Source organism: Sinocyclocheilus anshuiensis, unplaced genomic scaffold (assembly GCF_001515605.1).
Source record: "Sinocyclocheilus anshuiensis isolate Anshui unplaced genomic scaffold, SAMN03320099.WGS_v1.1 scaffold652, whole genome shotgun sequence".
Classification (NCBI taxonomy): Eukaryota; Metazoa; Chordata; class Actinopteri; order Cypriniformes; family Cyprinidae; genus Sinocyclocheilus; species Sinocyclocheilus anshuiensis.
The window spans coordinates 6,589-23,422 of NW_015555769.1; the positions used below are offsets into that span (position 1 = coordinate 6,589).

General features: G+C 35.8%; 3 protein-coding genes across 5 annotated transcripts in view; 2 read left to right on the forward strand and 1 right to left on the reverse strand.

Annotated features, from left to right (window-relative positions):
• The window catches only part of LOC107674384 (regulator of G-protein signaling 7-like), a 6,268-nt gene extending 3,159 nt beyond the window's left edge, over positions 1–3,109 (forward strand). Inside the window, exons 3-4 of the mRNA XM_016468344.1 lie at positions 777–811; positions 2,427–3,109. Of these exons, the coding sequence (XP_016323830.1) occupies positions 777–797 (21 nt within the window). The 3' untranslated portion in view covers positions 798–811; positions 2,427–3,109. The remainder of the gene's footprint in view (positions 1–776; positions 812–2,426) is intronic.
• A 1,371-nt stretch (positions 3,110–4,480) lies between these two features.
• LOC107674410 (gremlin-2-like) lies at positions 4,481–10,648 on the forward strand. Of its 2 annotated transcripts, none has more exons than XM_016468376.1 (2): positions 4,481–4,596; positions 9,877–10,648. In XM_016468376.1, the coding sequence occupies exon 2, from the start codon at positions 9,878–9,880 to the stop codon at positions 10,376–10,378; it is 501 nt and encodes a 166-aa protein (XP_016323862.1). In that variant the 5' UTR covers positions 4,481–4,596; position 9,877; the 3' UTR covers positions 10,379–10,648. The 2 variants fall into 2 exon arrangements, with proteins under 2 accessions (XP_016323862.1, XP_016323861.1); XM_016468375.1 differs by having other exon boundaries at positions 4,520–4,596; positions 9,867–10,648.
• Positions 10,649–13,023: 2,375 nt separating this feature from the next.
• The window catches only part of fmn2b (formin 2b), a 70,294-nt gene continuing 66,483 nt past the window's right edge, over positions 13,024–16,834 (reverse strand). For both annotated transcript variants that reach the window (XM_016468374.1, XM_016468373.1), the window contains 2 exons: positions 14,800–14,881; positions 13,024–13,248 (listed from right to left, as the gene is read on the reverse strand). In XM_016468374.1, coding sequence (XP_016323860.1) covers positions 13,222–13,248; positions 14,800–14,881 — 109 coding nt within the window. In that variant the 3' untranslated portion in view covers positions 13,024–13,221. The remainder of the gene's footprint in view (positions 13,249–14,799; positions 14,882–16,834) is intronic.

Genomic DNA, 16,834 nt, shown 5'->3' on the forward strand with positions numbered 1-16,834 from the left:
TTATAGATTTTTTTTATTTTTATTTTATTTTGTAGTGTTTATTTAGTATTTTATTTTTATTTTATAGTATTTCTTATTATATTTTATATATTTTTATATAAAATAAAAATATTTTATTTTTTATTATTTATATATATATATATATATATATTTTTTTTTTTTTAAAGCTCTTTAATCTACCACTGTGTATGAAATAAACGTACCTTGCCTTGAATAGGATAATCTTGTTTCATAATGACAAAAATACAAAGAGAAATAAAAATATTCCATTCTTTATCAAGAACATGAAATAAATAAAAGAAATAAATAATTTTAAATTGAAAACAATCCAAATGAAACACTTAACTAAATTTGTTCTATTTGTTTATACTGTTTGATTTCTCAGTTTTCTGTGCGTTCAATTCCACAAAACTGGACGATTTAACAAATGTATTTAAGCAATAGTCCTTTTGGAAAGGAGAATGTAAAATATAAAAAAAATCAGGGAGAATCAATGAATTAGGAGTATTTTATTGCCATTTTGTGAATATGAAGTGTTCAATTATAAAGTAACTGTAGTAGTCTGATCAGGAGTATTTTAAAATGTAATGAAATCTAATATCAAGTATTTAATTATTGGAATCTGATTATGTAATCCAGCACAATCTTAAACTGTAAGTGTTTGGGGAACTAGAGAATGTAATTGTTCTTTCATGTATGTAGCACTTTTTCTTCGACACACTCGATCGTCTCGCGGCTTTGATCCCTTCATCAACTCTTTCTCTTTTCCTTCACAGAAAAGCAAGAACCTTTTCTAGGGTCTGAAGCTCAGGTGAGTTTCAGCTTTGCATTATTTCAAATATCAGAGCATGGATATTAAACTGAATGATGAGAATAGAGCGTAAACAGCTCTATAATGTGATGAAGCTACAAATCTGTCGTCAAATTCATTTGTATTTCATTTTTAACAGACATTGTTTGAATCAGCTTTACAGAAAATAATGATGTTAATGTTTATAATATCTTAATATCTTATAGATGCATTGAACAGATTAGAGCTGGACAATAATAGAGTTACATTAATGACGATATAAAGAGTCCGCTTTACATGAGCACACTGTATGCTGTATGTTTACTTGTGTCCAGTGTATATATTACAGAAGCCTGAACCACAATGTGAATAAAAATCTCAAGGTGGGGAAAAAATACATTTTAGTTATTAAGAGAGAAAAAAATTTTGAAGAGAGAAAATGTGAGAAAAAATTGGATAATTTTTTTTTTGAACAGAGTAAAAATTATTTTAGTGAGAGTTTTTGTTTTGTTTCGTTTTGAGGAGAAAAAATTGGAAGAGAAAAAAGTTTTTGGAATTTATTTTATTTTAGTTTTAGTTATTTATTTGTTTGAACAGAGTAAAAATGTTTTTTGTGAGAATTTTTTTTTGTAAGAGAAAACCGTTATAGAGAGAAAAATTTGGATTTTGTTAGTTTTATTTATTTGTTTATATTATTTCTTTTTTTAAGAGAATAAAAATGTCTTTGTTAAAAGTGTTTTTTTTAATATATATATGAGAAAAACATTTTGAAGAGAGAAAATTTTAGAATTTTATTTGAATATTTATTTAATTTTTTTGAAGAGTAAAAATGTTTTTGTTGAGAATTTATTTTATTTTTGTTTTAGTTATTTATTTTTTTGAACAGAGTAAAAATTTTTTTTTTTTGTAAGAGAAAACAGTTATAGAGAGAAAAATTTGGATTTTGTTATTTTTATTTATTTGTTTATATTATTTTATTTTTTTTAAGAGAATAAAAATGTTTTTTTGTTTGTTTTTTTTTGTTTTGTTTTTATATAAGAGAAAAACATTTTGAAGAGAGAAATTTTTAAAGAGAAAACATTAGCATTTTATTTGCATATTTTTTTTGAGGAGTAATGTTTTAGTTGAGAGAATTTTTTTTTTTTTTTTAGAAGAAAAAAATTTGATTTGTTTTTTTGAATGGAGTAAAAATGCTTTTAGTGAGAGATTTTTGTTTTGTTTCATTTTGAGGACAGAAAATTGAAGAGAAGTTTTTGGAATTTATTTTATTTTTGTTTTCGTTATTCATTTGAAGAGAGTAAAAATGTTTTTGGTGAGATATTTTATTTTTATTTATTTTTTTGAAGAGAAAAAAAAACTTTAGAGAGAAAAATTTGGATTTTTTAAATTTGGATTTATTTGCTTGTTTGCTAATTTTTATTTATTTATTTTTGAAGTGAGTAAAAATTTTTTGAGAAAAAAAAGAATTTTTTTTTTTATATAAGAGAAAAACATTTTGAAGAGAGAAAAGTAAACTTAGGACTGAGGCTCAGGAAGGGCTTTTTATGAAGAGCAGAAGAACTGAACTCTATTGCTTTCATTTGGACTCCAGCAGTTTCTGCTGTTTGACGTGTGTGTGTGTGTGTTTCTCTCTCAGATGCCGTCAGCAGGCGAAGCGCTTGTAAAATCATGCAAACGTCACGTTACACGTCTGTACATTAATGCTGATGATTATACCGAGCATGAGCCGAACACTCTGGACCTTCTCCAGGACTTTCAGAAGAGCCATGGATCCTCCGGAGAATCACTCATTCTGTCAGCGCTCACGCTTCTCACTTTCTCTCCATCTCAGCTCTTAGTTATTTTTATATCTAAGAACATGTTTTGTTTTCTGCAAGCTTTGCTTCTGTAAGTGTGTACAGATCTGGAGAATCAGCGTGATTTATGATGAGAACTCATACAGTCACTGCCGCTTGATGGACGTGAAATAATGTACAGTGTGGACTGTAATGGATGCTAATAATAATAATATTTGGACACCTATAATTTACCATCTGTACATTAAACATGACGCACCATCCATAAGGTAATGTTCATTTATGGACTCAATAAGAGAGATGATAACGTGATGTGATTTATGGACCCTGAGCAACACGGAGCTGAGATCTGCATCATACAGTGTTTCATTTGAGTTCTGTTTCTTCAGAAAACGACTGCGATCCAAAGATTATGAGCGGAGAGAAACGACCAGCTCATCCGGTCTGGGTTCCTGCGTTTATGATATAGATTCTGTACATAATTCCACAGTTACATAAATAAAGGGACTGGAGATGAAAGTGACTCAGTAAATCGTTCTGAATCACTTGTGTTCTGAATCATTTGTGTTCTGAATCACTTGTGTTCTGAATCATTTGTGTTGTTCTGAATCACTTGTGTTCTGAATCATTTGTGTTGTTCTGAACAGCAGAGGGCAGTGAATAGCAGTGATTCGGTCATGATTGGGTTTAAGTCATTATTAATTCATGATCATTCATTCATTCTCAGGAGAAATTGATTTCATTCATTTTTCATGTCATTTTAATTTCATTCTCAAAAAAAAAGTTATTTTTTCTGCCATAAAAGCTGATGTCATTTATTAACAGCTTGACTTTTTTATACTATAATAAAACATTTTATATTTATAAAATATTTTATAACAAATTTACATTTTTTTTTTCATGAATACATTTTGCCAATAAAACACTTTAGCAGTAATTTGACATTTCAACATTTCTTGTTTTTTCATAAGTTTTGTAAACGTAGAGTTTCTTCTGTTTGTGTCTCTGCATTATTCCCATGATTCCATTTGTGTGATTTCAGAGTGTTCTTCATTATTTTCTAACATGTTGGAAACAGACTAAAGCACGAGTAGAGCTGTTCAAACTCTAGCCTGATTATAGAAGTTCAGTCCTGGTCACACACTAGAAATCAGTAAGATGGTTATTTTTAAACGCATCTATAAGAGCTGTGTTTAAGAAAAAATTAAGGATTTAGGATGAGAGATACTCGCATGCATTCACACAAACAACAGTAACACCAGTGCCAAAAAAGAACATTAAAAAAAAAATCTTAAACTATATTAACTATACATTTATATTAATTTATACCCATATATATATATATATATATATATATACATATAAAATACATTTATATTAATTTATACCCATATATATATATATATATATATATATATATATAAAATAATTATAATGTTAAATATAGTTAAGAATAAATGCTTAAATTGTGGAAAAAATATGAAAAACTATATATTTTTTTAAGTTATTTTCAAATAATAAAACCAAATATAGTGTGTAATTATTACATATTTAATAAACTACTGTCATAAATTATGCCTTTTACTTGGAGTTTCTTCAAACCTTTTTTTTTTTCCATGACTGAAGTCAAGATATCTGGGATGATGCTTGTTAATTAACATTACATCAATTTAAAATCAAACCTCTGACTGATCCTGCATGATGTCTGCAAACAGAAAAAGTCAGAAGCAGTGAAAACAGCTGAAAACTAAAGAGAGAGAGAGAGAGAGAGACTTGTGCTGATCAGAGCCAATAGAAAGCTCTCCGTGTGATAAGATCCACATGCGAGTGACGGAGACGAGTTCAAACACACAGAGAGAGAGAGACTGATAGAGTCTCCTCCAGAAAGCAGCATCACAGACCGAGAGAACCCGTCAGAAGCAGGGAAGAGGCCCTCGTCGGCTCCGTTCATGGACGACCCCTGGCCTCTGGACCGGCTCCGTCTCTGTCTCTGACCACACACTCGTCCAGGTGAGGCTGTGTGTGAGTGTTTGATCCGGATTTATCAGCAGCTTTCGTTCACACACTCCTTTCATTGCAAACATACTCTGCTATGCTTTTATAATCATAATCACTCAGAACTAGCCGTATATCGATTAATCAGCTGATGTTTGACCATTCTGAGGATCAGTAATAACCAGCTTGACTAGATGGATAAGGATATTTTCTAACTTTTTAAATGTTTAAAATAATTGTTTTTAATAAGATGTTTAATTTCCACAGTATTAATGTCAAAAACATAATTTATACATCATTCATGGAACATTTCATTTCTGTTTCAGTTGGATGTTTGAACTTTTTTTTTTTTTTTTTACCTTTTGTTTCCAGAGAACATTTAAAAATAGCTTTCCGATAATGTTTGCAAAATGTTCAAATAAAATGTACCTTTAATGTCTGTATAACCAAGAATTTTTTTTAAAAACATTAATATGTTTACAAGAATTATTTTGAACTCTTTGTTTCAGAACATTCAAAAGTAACATTTCCATAATGTTTACAAAATGATCAAATGGAATGTTAACGTTTGCACACCTAAGAAAAGTGCTGAATTTGTTCAAAATAATTATTTTTAATACTAAGTTTAATTTCCACAGTGTTAAAGTCTTGAATAATTTCTCAACCCGTTAGCACAAAGACATTTATACATCGTTCAGTGATTTTAGCTTTTAGTTGGATGCTCGTGTAACAATGTATCTACTTGTTTCAGGACGTTCAGAGAACATTCAAAAGTAACGTTCCTATAATGTTTGCGAAATGATCAAATGGAATGTTGCCTTTATGTTCGTATAACCAAGAAAAACATTAAAACATTCTTAAGTGTTTCATGTTTTTAAATGATAATTTTTCTACAGTTCAGTGCATCTCATTTACTCTCATTGAAGTGAATGTGGAATAGTTCTATAATAGTTCAAATGGATTCTAAACAAACTCTGCAGAGAGACAGATGGACATGAGGATCACATGTAGAGATCAGAGAATCAGTGCAGAGCTCACACGAGTCTGAAACTCGAAATCAAACGGATCTCATCTAGATTTCTGAAATCAGAAGCTCGCTGTCAAACAGAGACACTGGCAGGAGTTCCTGAAGCTGCAGCAAAGCAGCAAGATACAAGCAGATCTAATCGACCAAGACAATCAATTACAACTAGCTTTAGCTTTAGATTTCAATTACAACTAGACGACGCACACATGCAACTTTAACCCATCAGTTCGAGCTCTAGAAACGGTGTGAAATCAGTTAATTAGAGTATCTGCAGGCTCTTTCTGAACGCTCTTTTGCTTTCTGGTGGATCTGCACATACACTGGAATAGTTCATTAGCAGAAACAAAGCTTTCCAGCTGCTGGCAATTACACGTGTGTGCGCACGCACGTGTGTGTGTGTGTGTGAGAGAGAGTGTGTGTGCATGTGTGTGTGTGTGTGTGTGTGTGCGTGAGAGAGAGTGTGTGCGCACGCACGTGTGTGTGTGTGTGTGTGAGAGAGTGTGTGTGCATGTGTGTGTGCGCGAGTGTGTGTGTGTGTGTGTGTGTGTGTGAGTGCGTGAGAGTGTGTGAGTTTAAGTGTGAGTGAGTGAGTGTGTGTGTGTTTGTGTGTGAGAGAGCGTGAGTGAGTGTGTGTGTGTGTTGGGTGACAGGAGTGTATTGTGGTTGATGTGGGCGTCTCAAGTGCCGCTGCGTTCGCTGTGAACATTAACTCTGGAAAGTGACTGACTGTTTGATAACACGCTGTTCACTTTCAGAAGTGTGTTATTTATTACATTGTCATTGCTTTTACAAAAAGGCAGCAGCAGGCGAAAGTATTAAAAATGATAATTGAAATAATGAATTAGAGTGACCAAACTGCGTATTTTCACTTTTTTTTTTTTTTTTTTTCAATTGCGTCTCATCCAATTAAAATCAGTCCGTTTTATGAATGTATTTTGTACATATATATTATGGCAAACTATCTACACTCTTGAAAGAAAAGGTTGTAGATTGAACCCCACAGAACTGTTTTCTCGAAGAGTGTAATTGGCTGGTTTTTATGTCGCTTCCTGTTACCCCTCCCATCTTCCTCGACCCTAAACAAAGGTCACAACCTTTCCTTTCCTCTCAAATGGTTTGTAGTAAGCGAACTAAACTTTGCCAATGCTTTAAGACCCTCAAAATACACATCTTTTTTTTCTTTCAGATTTTTTCTGTGATTTTTAAGAGGGATAACCATTTATAAAAAGTTACACGTTTCGGGTTTGTATGGAGTCCCATTAGGTGTCAAAAGTACTTTTTGTAAAATGATCTATGGAGTTATATTAGTGTCAAAACAACTTTGTAAAACATATTTTGCCAACACTTTTGGGACTGAATTTTGTTGATGAACATGAATATGTACGTCTATTGATGACCCATCGCAGCATGAAAAACATCAGTTTTTCATCTGAAAGTGAAAGTTTATGCAAGTAAAATTTATTTATTTTGTTTGAGATTTTTCAGAGTAATATTTATGTTTTGTTTTATACATTTGGATTGTTTTTGAGCAATCGTGAGTTATAAATTCAAAGGAATTTAACGAAATGCCTTTCATTCCAATGGTGTTAATACTGATAATTCTCAGATTATATGTTTTTATAAATTTCACACAATGATATTAAATGAAGGTTTCTCATCAGTGTAAAAAAAAATAAAAATTTGCACCAGTTTTTTTTGTGGTTCATGTGTAACAAATATAGACAAGAGTTTCCTCTCATACGAGAGCTTCATCTTATCAGATGAGGGAGAAACACGTCTGACAGGTCAAATAAAGCTGGAATGACTAAATCAAACAAGCGTCTCCACCATTTGACCTTCAGCAGCTCTGGAGACACTCCGAGAGACGGAGCTCCAGTCATCGACTCTCAGTGACGCTGTATGTCTTGTGCAACAAAACACCAAGGAGTTTAAGACAGAGCGAGTTCAGGGTCATGAGATTTATGAGGCGTCTGCACAGAGGTCACGAAATCAAACTCCGTATCCCCAACACTAAAGCAACGACTCTCATTCATCATCTTCATGCAAACAGCCCTTGTTCTGCTGACTGCGAACAACAGTGAGTGTAGACGAGACTCCCAGAGCCGTCAGGCTTCAGAAAGGAAAAACAAAAGCCCGTCGTTCCTGGAGATTTCTAATCAAGAACAGGAAAAACTTAAAAAGGAAGGTTCAACCTTGACGCTCTCTGGAATGAAAGCGAGGGGCTTTGATTCACGAAAAAGAGCCGCTTTGTAAATATTTTGTTTATGGGAATGAATCACATTTGTTTTTCCTTCCGGCGATGCCACATCTGTGCTAAAGATGTCCGGCGTGATTGACGGATCGCTCGCTCTCGTTCCAGAGCCGTAATCATTCAGGCTGCCGCCGAAACTCTGCTGAATGCAGACAATGTAACAAATTAAAGTTAATCTGTGACTTCCTGTCTTCACAGGAAACAAAGTGAAAGCTCAGGGTCAAACGCTTCGACCCCAGAAAGAACACGAGGAGAGATTCAGTCAAACTGAACGGTCAGAACTGTAGGGTCATATAACATTGAGTCCCACTGAATGTGTTTTAATCATTAATCATGGTTTTAAAATGCAAGTGTGTTTGTGCATGAGTGAGAGAGTGTGTGTGAAACTGAAATTCTAATTCAGGAATTGAATCGGAATTTAAAAGCCATCATTTCAGTTCAGTTCTGAATGGCGCTCAGCCCCTGGTTTGTAGTGCGATAACTACTTTATTAATAGTGGAGTCACATCACAACTATATGATATGGACTTTTTAATCTCACAATTCTGATTTTTTTCCCCCTTGCAATTCTGGGTTTATATCTCACATTTCAGAACTTTTCTCACAATCCGAGAGCTTTCTGACCCTCTATAGACAGCAAGAAAACTACCACGTTCAAGGCCCAGAAAGGAAGTAAGGACATCATTAAAATAGTCCATGTGACATCAGTGGTTCAACCATCATTTTATGAAGGTATTTTATGAAGTTTATGAACCATGCATAATCTAGATTTAAACTGACAGAGTGTGCCTGCCTCCCGAACAATGCTAGGTAGATTGTTCCAGAGTTTGGGCGGTAAATAGGAAAAAGATGTGCCGCCCGCAGATGATTTTGATATTCTAGGTATTATCAAAGATTCCTAACTGATGACGAGGAATTAACAGAGCAGCCATCAAGTGTTAGACAGTGTTCTAGATTATTACATGCAGAGGTTTTTGGTCCGATAATTAACACCTGCTTTTTTCAGAATATAGCAGTAGGAAATTACTAGTTATCCCGTTTTTTTATATCAACTATGCATTCCGTTAGTTTTGCAAATTGGTAGGTTTCGTTGGGCCATAAAGAAATATAGAGCTGAGTATCATCAACATAACAGTGGAAGCTAACACCATATTTCTTGATGATATCTCCCAAGGGTAACATGTAAAGCGTGAAAAGCGACGGTCCTAGTACTGAGCCTTGTGGCACTCCATACTGCACTTGTGATCAATATGATACCTCTCTTCATTCACTGCTACGAATTGATGACGGTCAAATAAGTAAGATTTGAACCATGACAATGCAATTCCACTATTTCCAACATAATTTTCTAGTCTATTCAAAAGAATGTTGTGGTTGATAGTGTCAAACGCAGCGCTAAGATCCAGTAGCACTAATAGAGAGATACAGCCACGATCAGATGATAAGAGCAGGTCATTTGTAACTCTAATGAGAGCAGTCTCAGTACTATGATACGGTCTAAATCCTGACTAAATCTAAGAAGGAACATAGCTGACAGGATACTGCCTTTTCTAGTCTCTTTGACAGAAAAGGTAGATTTAAGATCGGTCTGTAATTAACTCATTCTCTAGAGATAAAAGAAACGGTAGGCGCGAATGAAGTCTACATAGTATTTGTGGTGTGACAACTATTAAAAAGTCTAACCCTAAACCATAACCCTAGTCTAGTTAACCCTAACCCTATTCCTCAGTGACACGATTAAATCAGAGTTGGAGTTTGTCTTTTAGTTTGGAGCTCAACTAGTGAAATTAATCGACTTTTAGCATAAAAGCATTTCATGTTTAGTCTTTCCTGTATTAACCAACAAAAGAGAGCAAAAATATTGCTGATGGCATGATCTTATACTCACAGGTGTGTGTAATGATCAGGGGTCAGGAGGTCAGCTGCTCGTCTCACCCTCATCTCATGACTTCCTGTCAGACAGGATGTGGTTTCTGATGTTTTAACAGTCTCTCTCTCTCTCTCTCAGTCTGTTCCAGGATGAGCTGTAAGGTGGCGCTATGGCTGCTGCTCGCCGGCCTGCTGTGCGTCGCCTCCACCGGCCGTAAGACCCGACCGCAGGGATCCATCCCGTCGCCCCACAAAACCGGCTCCAACACCTCCGACCGGCGCGCCCGCAAACAGGAAGTGCTGGCCTCCAGCCAGGAAGCTCTGGTGGTAACGGAGCGCAAGTACCTGAAGAGCGACTGGTGCAAGACGCAGCCGCTACGGCAGATGGTCAGTCAGGAGGGCTGCAAGAGCCGCACCGTCATCAACCGCTTCTGTTATGGCCAGTGCAACTCCTTCTACATCCCGCGGCACGTCAGGAAGGAGCAGGAGTCCTTCCAGTCCTGCGCCTTCTGCAGGCCGCAGCGCTTCACCAGCCTCACCGTGGAGCTCGACTGCCCCGACCTGCAGCCGGACGTCCGCTATCGCAAGATCCAGCGCGTCAAGCAGTGCCGCTGCATGTCCGTCAGCGTGTCCGAGTCTGGGAAACAGTGAGATCCTGACGACGTTTCACTGGAAAGTCCTGCTGCTAATCTGAGCTGAAAGACTGCAAGGCTTCATCACGTCATCGCAAGACTGTCCTGCTGGACACCGGTCAATATCGGTCAGCACTAGTGTCCAACAGTCACCACTGATCACTATCGGTCAGGACTAGTGCCAACGGTCACTACTGATCACTATCGGTCAGCACTAGTGCCAACAGTCACCACTGATCACTATCGGTCAGCACTAATGCCAACAGTCATCACTGATCACTATCGGTCACCACTAATCACTATCAGTCACCAATGGACACTGTAAGTCATCATTAGTCACTATCGGTCATCATCGGTCACCACTGGACACCATCAGTCACCAATGGTCTCAAACAGTCACTAGAGAGTGTGTGGAAACTGACTGACGTGCAGAGAATTGACTAAACACTGAACTCTATCCAGGAGCTGCTGCCTGTGTGACGATTGATGATAGTGAACACCAAACATGCATAACTAGACTGATTATAGAGATTCTATGGAAATATGGTACAGCAAAAGTATATATATATGTAGAGAAATAACTGAAGTCTATATTAAAAATACTGAGTTCTATTCTCGTCTTCTGTTCTTGAGGAGTTCAGTCCAGAGCTGACATGGGAAAACTAGCCTTCATGTGGTTTAATCCAGTCGGGTTTTCTCTATTGGTTAGTAGTTATCTTGCAGTAGAGCTTGATTTGCACCATTTAAAAACCCTGGAAGATTCACATTATTACGTTTGAGAACCTCAGTGATCAATCCAATGCAGATCCAATGCAAATCTGCAGATTTTTGTCGGGAAAATTGGTGTACTGGATATAAAGGCCCGTTCACACCAGGAATGATAACTATGACAAAGTTTCAATAATCGTTGTAACTATAAGAGAATAGTTGAGTCACATCACAACTATATGATATGGACTTTTTAATCTCACAATGTTGACTTTGTTCCTTGCAATTCTGGGTTTATATCTCACAGTTCAGAATTTTTCTCACAATTCAGAATTGTAAGATAAGTCAGAAATCAGAGAAAAGTCATTCATTCTTTTTTAATTTATATCTTGTAGTTATGACATTTTTCACAGAACTGAGTTTATATCTCAATTTTGAGATTATATCACGCAGAAAGGAGAAAAAAGGCAGAATTGCAAAATATAAGCATGCAATTGCGAGAAAAGGTCAAAATTGTCAGATTAAAAAAAAGTCGCAATTACCATTTTTTATTTTATGGTAGAAACAAAAACAATTGCAAGATGTAAACAGAATTCAGAGAAAATAAGTCAATTGTGAGAATTGCAAGAAAAAGTAAGTTTATCTCTTGCAATTCTGACTTTTTTCTCTGAATTGCAAGTTTTTGTCTTGCAATTTTGAGTTTCTTGCATGCAAATGACGTTTTTCTCAGAATTAAGAAAACTGAGATATAAACTTTATAAAATGTAGAATTGTGATAAAAAGTTGCAATTACCTTTTTTATTTATTATTATTATTTTGTCGCAGAAACAGGCTTCCATAAGATAACGATGATTTTCAGAGTGATTTTTTTGTTAAGTGTGTGCTTATAATAAACTATGTTACTGTCCTTTGGTGTGGACGCTAATATCAACCCTTTTCCTACGTGCATTATCTGGAAGAGTGATGGACATTTCAAAGTACTTTCCCTCATTTTGACATGAATAGTATTTCCCTGCTTTGAAACCTTCCAGTAAAGGGAAGAAAAAGACATTGTAAAATATCCACATAAAAAACAAACCGGGAAAGAGACGTGGATGAGGATTTGGGGAGATTCGTATGCATTCCAGTGAATTTTTTTAATGGGATATGTTCATTAAATCAGAAGAACAGACCATGAGAATGCAATATCTGTTGCCTTTTCCATATTGTTAATCCTATTATTTGAAATGATTTGTTTGAAATGAAGTTTTTGGTGTGAACGTCCCTTTAACATGGTGAAATGTGTTAAACTGAGCTAAGAGTCCTGAACTCTTATTAGTGTCTGAATAATAACCAACAAAATGAACCAAAATGCTTGTTTGAGAATCCTGAAGAGATTCATAAGATAAGATTCCCATGGCGAATATGTAAGTAAATCTCCAATCGTGTGAAATAAATTAAAATGTCTGAATTTATTAATCCCTTTATTTTACATAAATTACACTTCTCAAAACGTTCCGAAACAAACAGTTATTGCACATGGAGCGCAGACACCCATCCACACCTCCGACACGCACATGCTAAAAACAAACCAGAATGCTACATAAAGATGTTAATATAATTTACATTAATTTAAAAAACATCTTCTTAAATACATAGAGTGAGTGAGTGGATGCAGCAAAACCAGAAAACAATCTTGCACAATTTCACAAAAACACTGAGTTGATTCCTGATCGTTCGCCACTGTCTGATCTGATTCGATTCATACTGTACATACTGGAGTGTCTCTTTTAGGTCCTGTAGGACTGGAGTGTGCTTTGAACATGTTAACTGGGCTGAAGACTACAGGACTAAACTGCATTAACTAGTGTTGGTTTAAAAGCGTCTGACGGTGCCGATGTTTAAAATGAAGATGCATCGGAAATCCTGATTCTCTCGCCTTTTCTGATCTGTTAAAAATAAAATGACTTTTTTTTGATGATATTGCTTCAGTCCTCCAGTATGTACGGTGGAGCAAACGTCTGATATGTTCATCCGTCAGGACACAGGATATGACATCACATTCAGACGGCGGATCACTTCCTGTGTGGTACGGCAGATAACACTGAAGCTGCTGCGAGAGCGATTTACAGATGAAACGGCACAAGAGCGTCCGTCTGTCAGTTCACATCCGCCTCAGATCTTCATGCCCAGCTTTGCTTTCTGAGAGGAAAAAAAGGACGCTCATTTAGTGATGAAAGCACATGCAGCACTCACAATCTCAGTTTACATCCCGAAAGTAAATCTGCATGTGAATTTCTCGTAGCTCACTGGAAACACTTTTATAACGGTCAGTGCAGTTGCTGTAGGACTAAAGACGCATGACAAGTTCATTATCATCTCAGGATCATGAGGAGCGATTAGAGATGAGCATCCAAACTACAGAGTCAAAGCATCTGAGCTCATATACTTATGGCCGTCAAAATGTGTTACTTATGGAAGCCTGTTTCCGCCACTAAATAAACAATTAAACAAGGTAATTGCGACTTTTATCTCACAATTCTGACTTTTTGCTCGCAAAAATTTACATCTCGTAATTATGACTTCTTTTCTCAGAATTTTTAAATATAAACTCGCAATTGCATGTTATAAAGTCCAATTCTGATGAAAAAGAGAATATTTTCTTACAATTGCAAGTTTGTCTCTCAATTCTGACTTTCTAACTCACAATTGCATGTTATAAAATCAGAATTGTGAGATATAAATTGTGAGAAAAAAAGTCAGAATTGCTGGTTTATACCTTGCAATTCTGACTTTATAATGCAATTGCAAGTTTAGATGTCACAATTCTGACTTATTTCACAGAATTAGTGGCATTAGTGGAACTGCATTGTCATGGTTCAAATCTTACTTATCTGACCGTCATCAATTCGTAGCAGTAAATGACGAGATATAGATCACAAGTACAGTATGGAGTGCCACAAGGCTCAGTACTAGGACCGTTGCTTTTCGTTTTGCTTTTCTGTTATTGTCTTCTTGCATTATTGACAAACTATTTTCCTGTTTAACACTGTAAAGCTGCTTTGACAACCAGTATTGTATAAAGCGCTATACAAATAAAGGTGAATTGCAAGTTTAAATCTTTTTTTTCCTCACAACTGCATGATATAAACTCGCAACTGCGTTATAAAGTCAACTGTGATATTTAAGCTCACAATTGCAAGAAAAAAGTCAGAATTGTGAGATAAAAAGTCCATAGTAACTTTTAAAATGTAACACTGCATTTAAAAACATTTACATGCATCTGGCAAAGTGACTTTGATCAGTTCATGCACACTCTGGGAATCGAACCCATTATTTGACGTTGCATGCGCATGACCTGCTGTATGAGCTACAGGAATATCTCAGCATCAGTGTTTTTGGCCTCTGCAGGTTCAGTAACTCACTCAACAGACATTCATGGAGTTTAATAAAGCATTTTAACCCTGTCTTTCTTGTGCATCATTTCACTGTCAGTGATACACGTCATCTAATAGTAATGAAGCTCCTCGCTGCATCAAATTGGTGGAAATGAAACTGTACAGATTTCATACGCATAATGAATTAATAACTCCAACCTACAACTACTGTAAGTATATACAACAATATATACTATATAGCAAATCTCAACTGACTGATTGTCTAGCTCGCTCTAATGATAAATGCGACTAAGGCATGAAGATATTTCAGTAAAGCTGCTTTGAAACCATGTGCGCTGTGAATAAACGGACTTACGATTCCAGACGCATGTTTGGGTTTGACGCTGTATGTGGCTTTTTCTTTGACCTGCCGGAAACTCTCCTCCGCCGCCTTCAGCCTGAGAAACACAACATAGAGAGAGAGAGAGAGAGAAGGGAACAGATGGAGTTACTGATCCACACATCAGTTGGACTATATGCATAACATTATAAAAACTTTCAAATAAAACAAGTGGAAGAATGGGACTGGATTATTAACACCATAAAAAACATTACTTGATGAAAAAAAACTTGAACTTATTTTATTTCAACTAGTTGCCACAGCAAAAGTTCATTTTAATTTTGTTCGAGAAACTAAAATAACTCACCCCCCCCCCCAAATACATAGACCATATAAAAATAAACATTAAAAAAAATATTAAAAGCTAAAATGTGACGCGTTTCTTGAGTTTGTCTAATGTGAGTTCTGTTGGAGTCAGGAGGAAGTGAATGTGATCCGCAGGGTTCAGATACACAAACCCAAACCAGCTCTAATCCCCGTCACGGCACAAACCGTACCAGTTACCCACAATCCCCCAGGTTCAATGACACACACACACACGCAGTGTCAGTGGTTTGACTGAGTGGCTCATACATACATACATACTGTACTTACAGCACATTCACGTAAAGAAACACATACTATGCAGCAAATCTCAACTGCTTGATTGACTATACTGTCGCAAAATATAACTATTATCATCAAGCTCTAATCTGATCAATGCAACTATAAGGCATGAAGATATTAAGATATTAGAAACATTATCATCATGATTTTCAGCGGTCCATCTAACCGGACGGGAGACAGCTCTTCCTCGTTAACTATAACTAGACCTGACAGATCTCTACACTGCTTAATCTGAGCGCTCGGAAGTTAAGATCTGCCACGCTCGGTGATGAAGTGCGGGTCGTGTGTGTGGACGGACGCCAGGAGTTTCGTCTCTGTGACCTTAAACCAGTGAATGAAACACAAACACCATAATTGGCCATGTTTAGAGTCGAGACGAATCCTCCGATGCGCCCGTGTGATTCTGAAGTCAACGCATTTATCCAGCTGTTTGAACAAACTGCATTTAAAAATAATCAAAAATGTTAAAAGTAATAATAGTTATCATTTTAAAATAATTTAAGAATTTTATTTAAAAATATTGAAAAATAATGAATACTTTTTAACTAATTTAATACGTTTTTTTTTTACTTATTTAAAATATTTTTAAAAGTATTATTTAAAATATTATTAAAAATAGTTTCTAAAACATTATAATATAAATATAAAAAATATTTAAAATATTATTTAAAAAAAATAATCAATCTGATGAGAATAAAGTAAATGTTGCATTAAATAATTACTGCATCATTAAACCAGATTTGTAATATATCAGCATTGAAAACAGTCAAACTTAATGCATATTTGCACTTAAACACCTGTTTCTGCTAAATTCATGATCAGAAACAACTCAAAAGCAGTTGCAAAGAATTGTCTGAGAAAAACTCTTCTGATGAGAATTAAATATGGGATAATTTGATGTGGATTTTCAAAGTGTACTACTGATAAAATGCTGATTTAGAGCCAAACTGAGGAGAAAAACATCTTAATGCGTGTTTGCATTCACACATCCTGCTGAGTTCATGATCAGAAAAGCAGCGAAACACAGCTGAAAAGCTGAAGCTCATAAAACATGATGGATTCAGCGTTTGGAGAGAAGAGCCGTAACTCAGTCACCAGCGTGGTGTCTCGTCCGCTGAAACAGAAGAGCAAAGCAAACAGACGCGCTGCTCAGAGCGCCTGACATGTTTACAGGAAGTAGAATTATGGGCAGAGAGATGTTCCTCCTGCACATCAGTAGCAGCTACTTTAAACAGCAGAGCGGAAAAACAAACCAAATATAGTGGTGCTGCGGCGCGGGTCACGATCCGCTTCACACCCGCCTGCTCGAGATGAAGAGACCAGCACAATATCAGAGAGAGAGAGAGAGAGAGAGAGAGAGAGAGAGAGAGAGAGAGAGAGAGAGAGAGAGAGAGAGAGAGAGAGA

Bases quoted from the DNA above. Each gene is read 5' to 3' on its own strand.
- LOC107674410 (XM_016468376.1), top strand. From the start codon at position 9,878: ATGAGCTGTAAGGTGGCGCTATGGCTGCTGCTCGCCGGCCTGCTGTGC.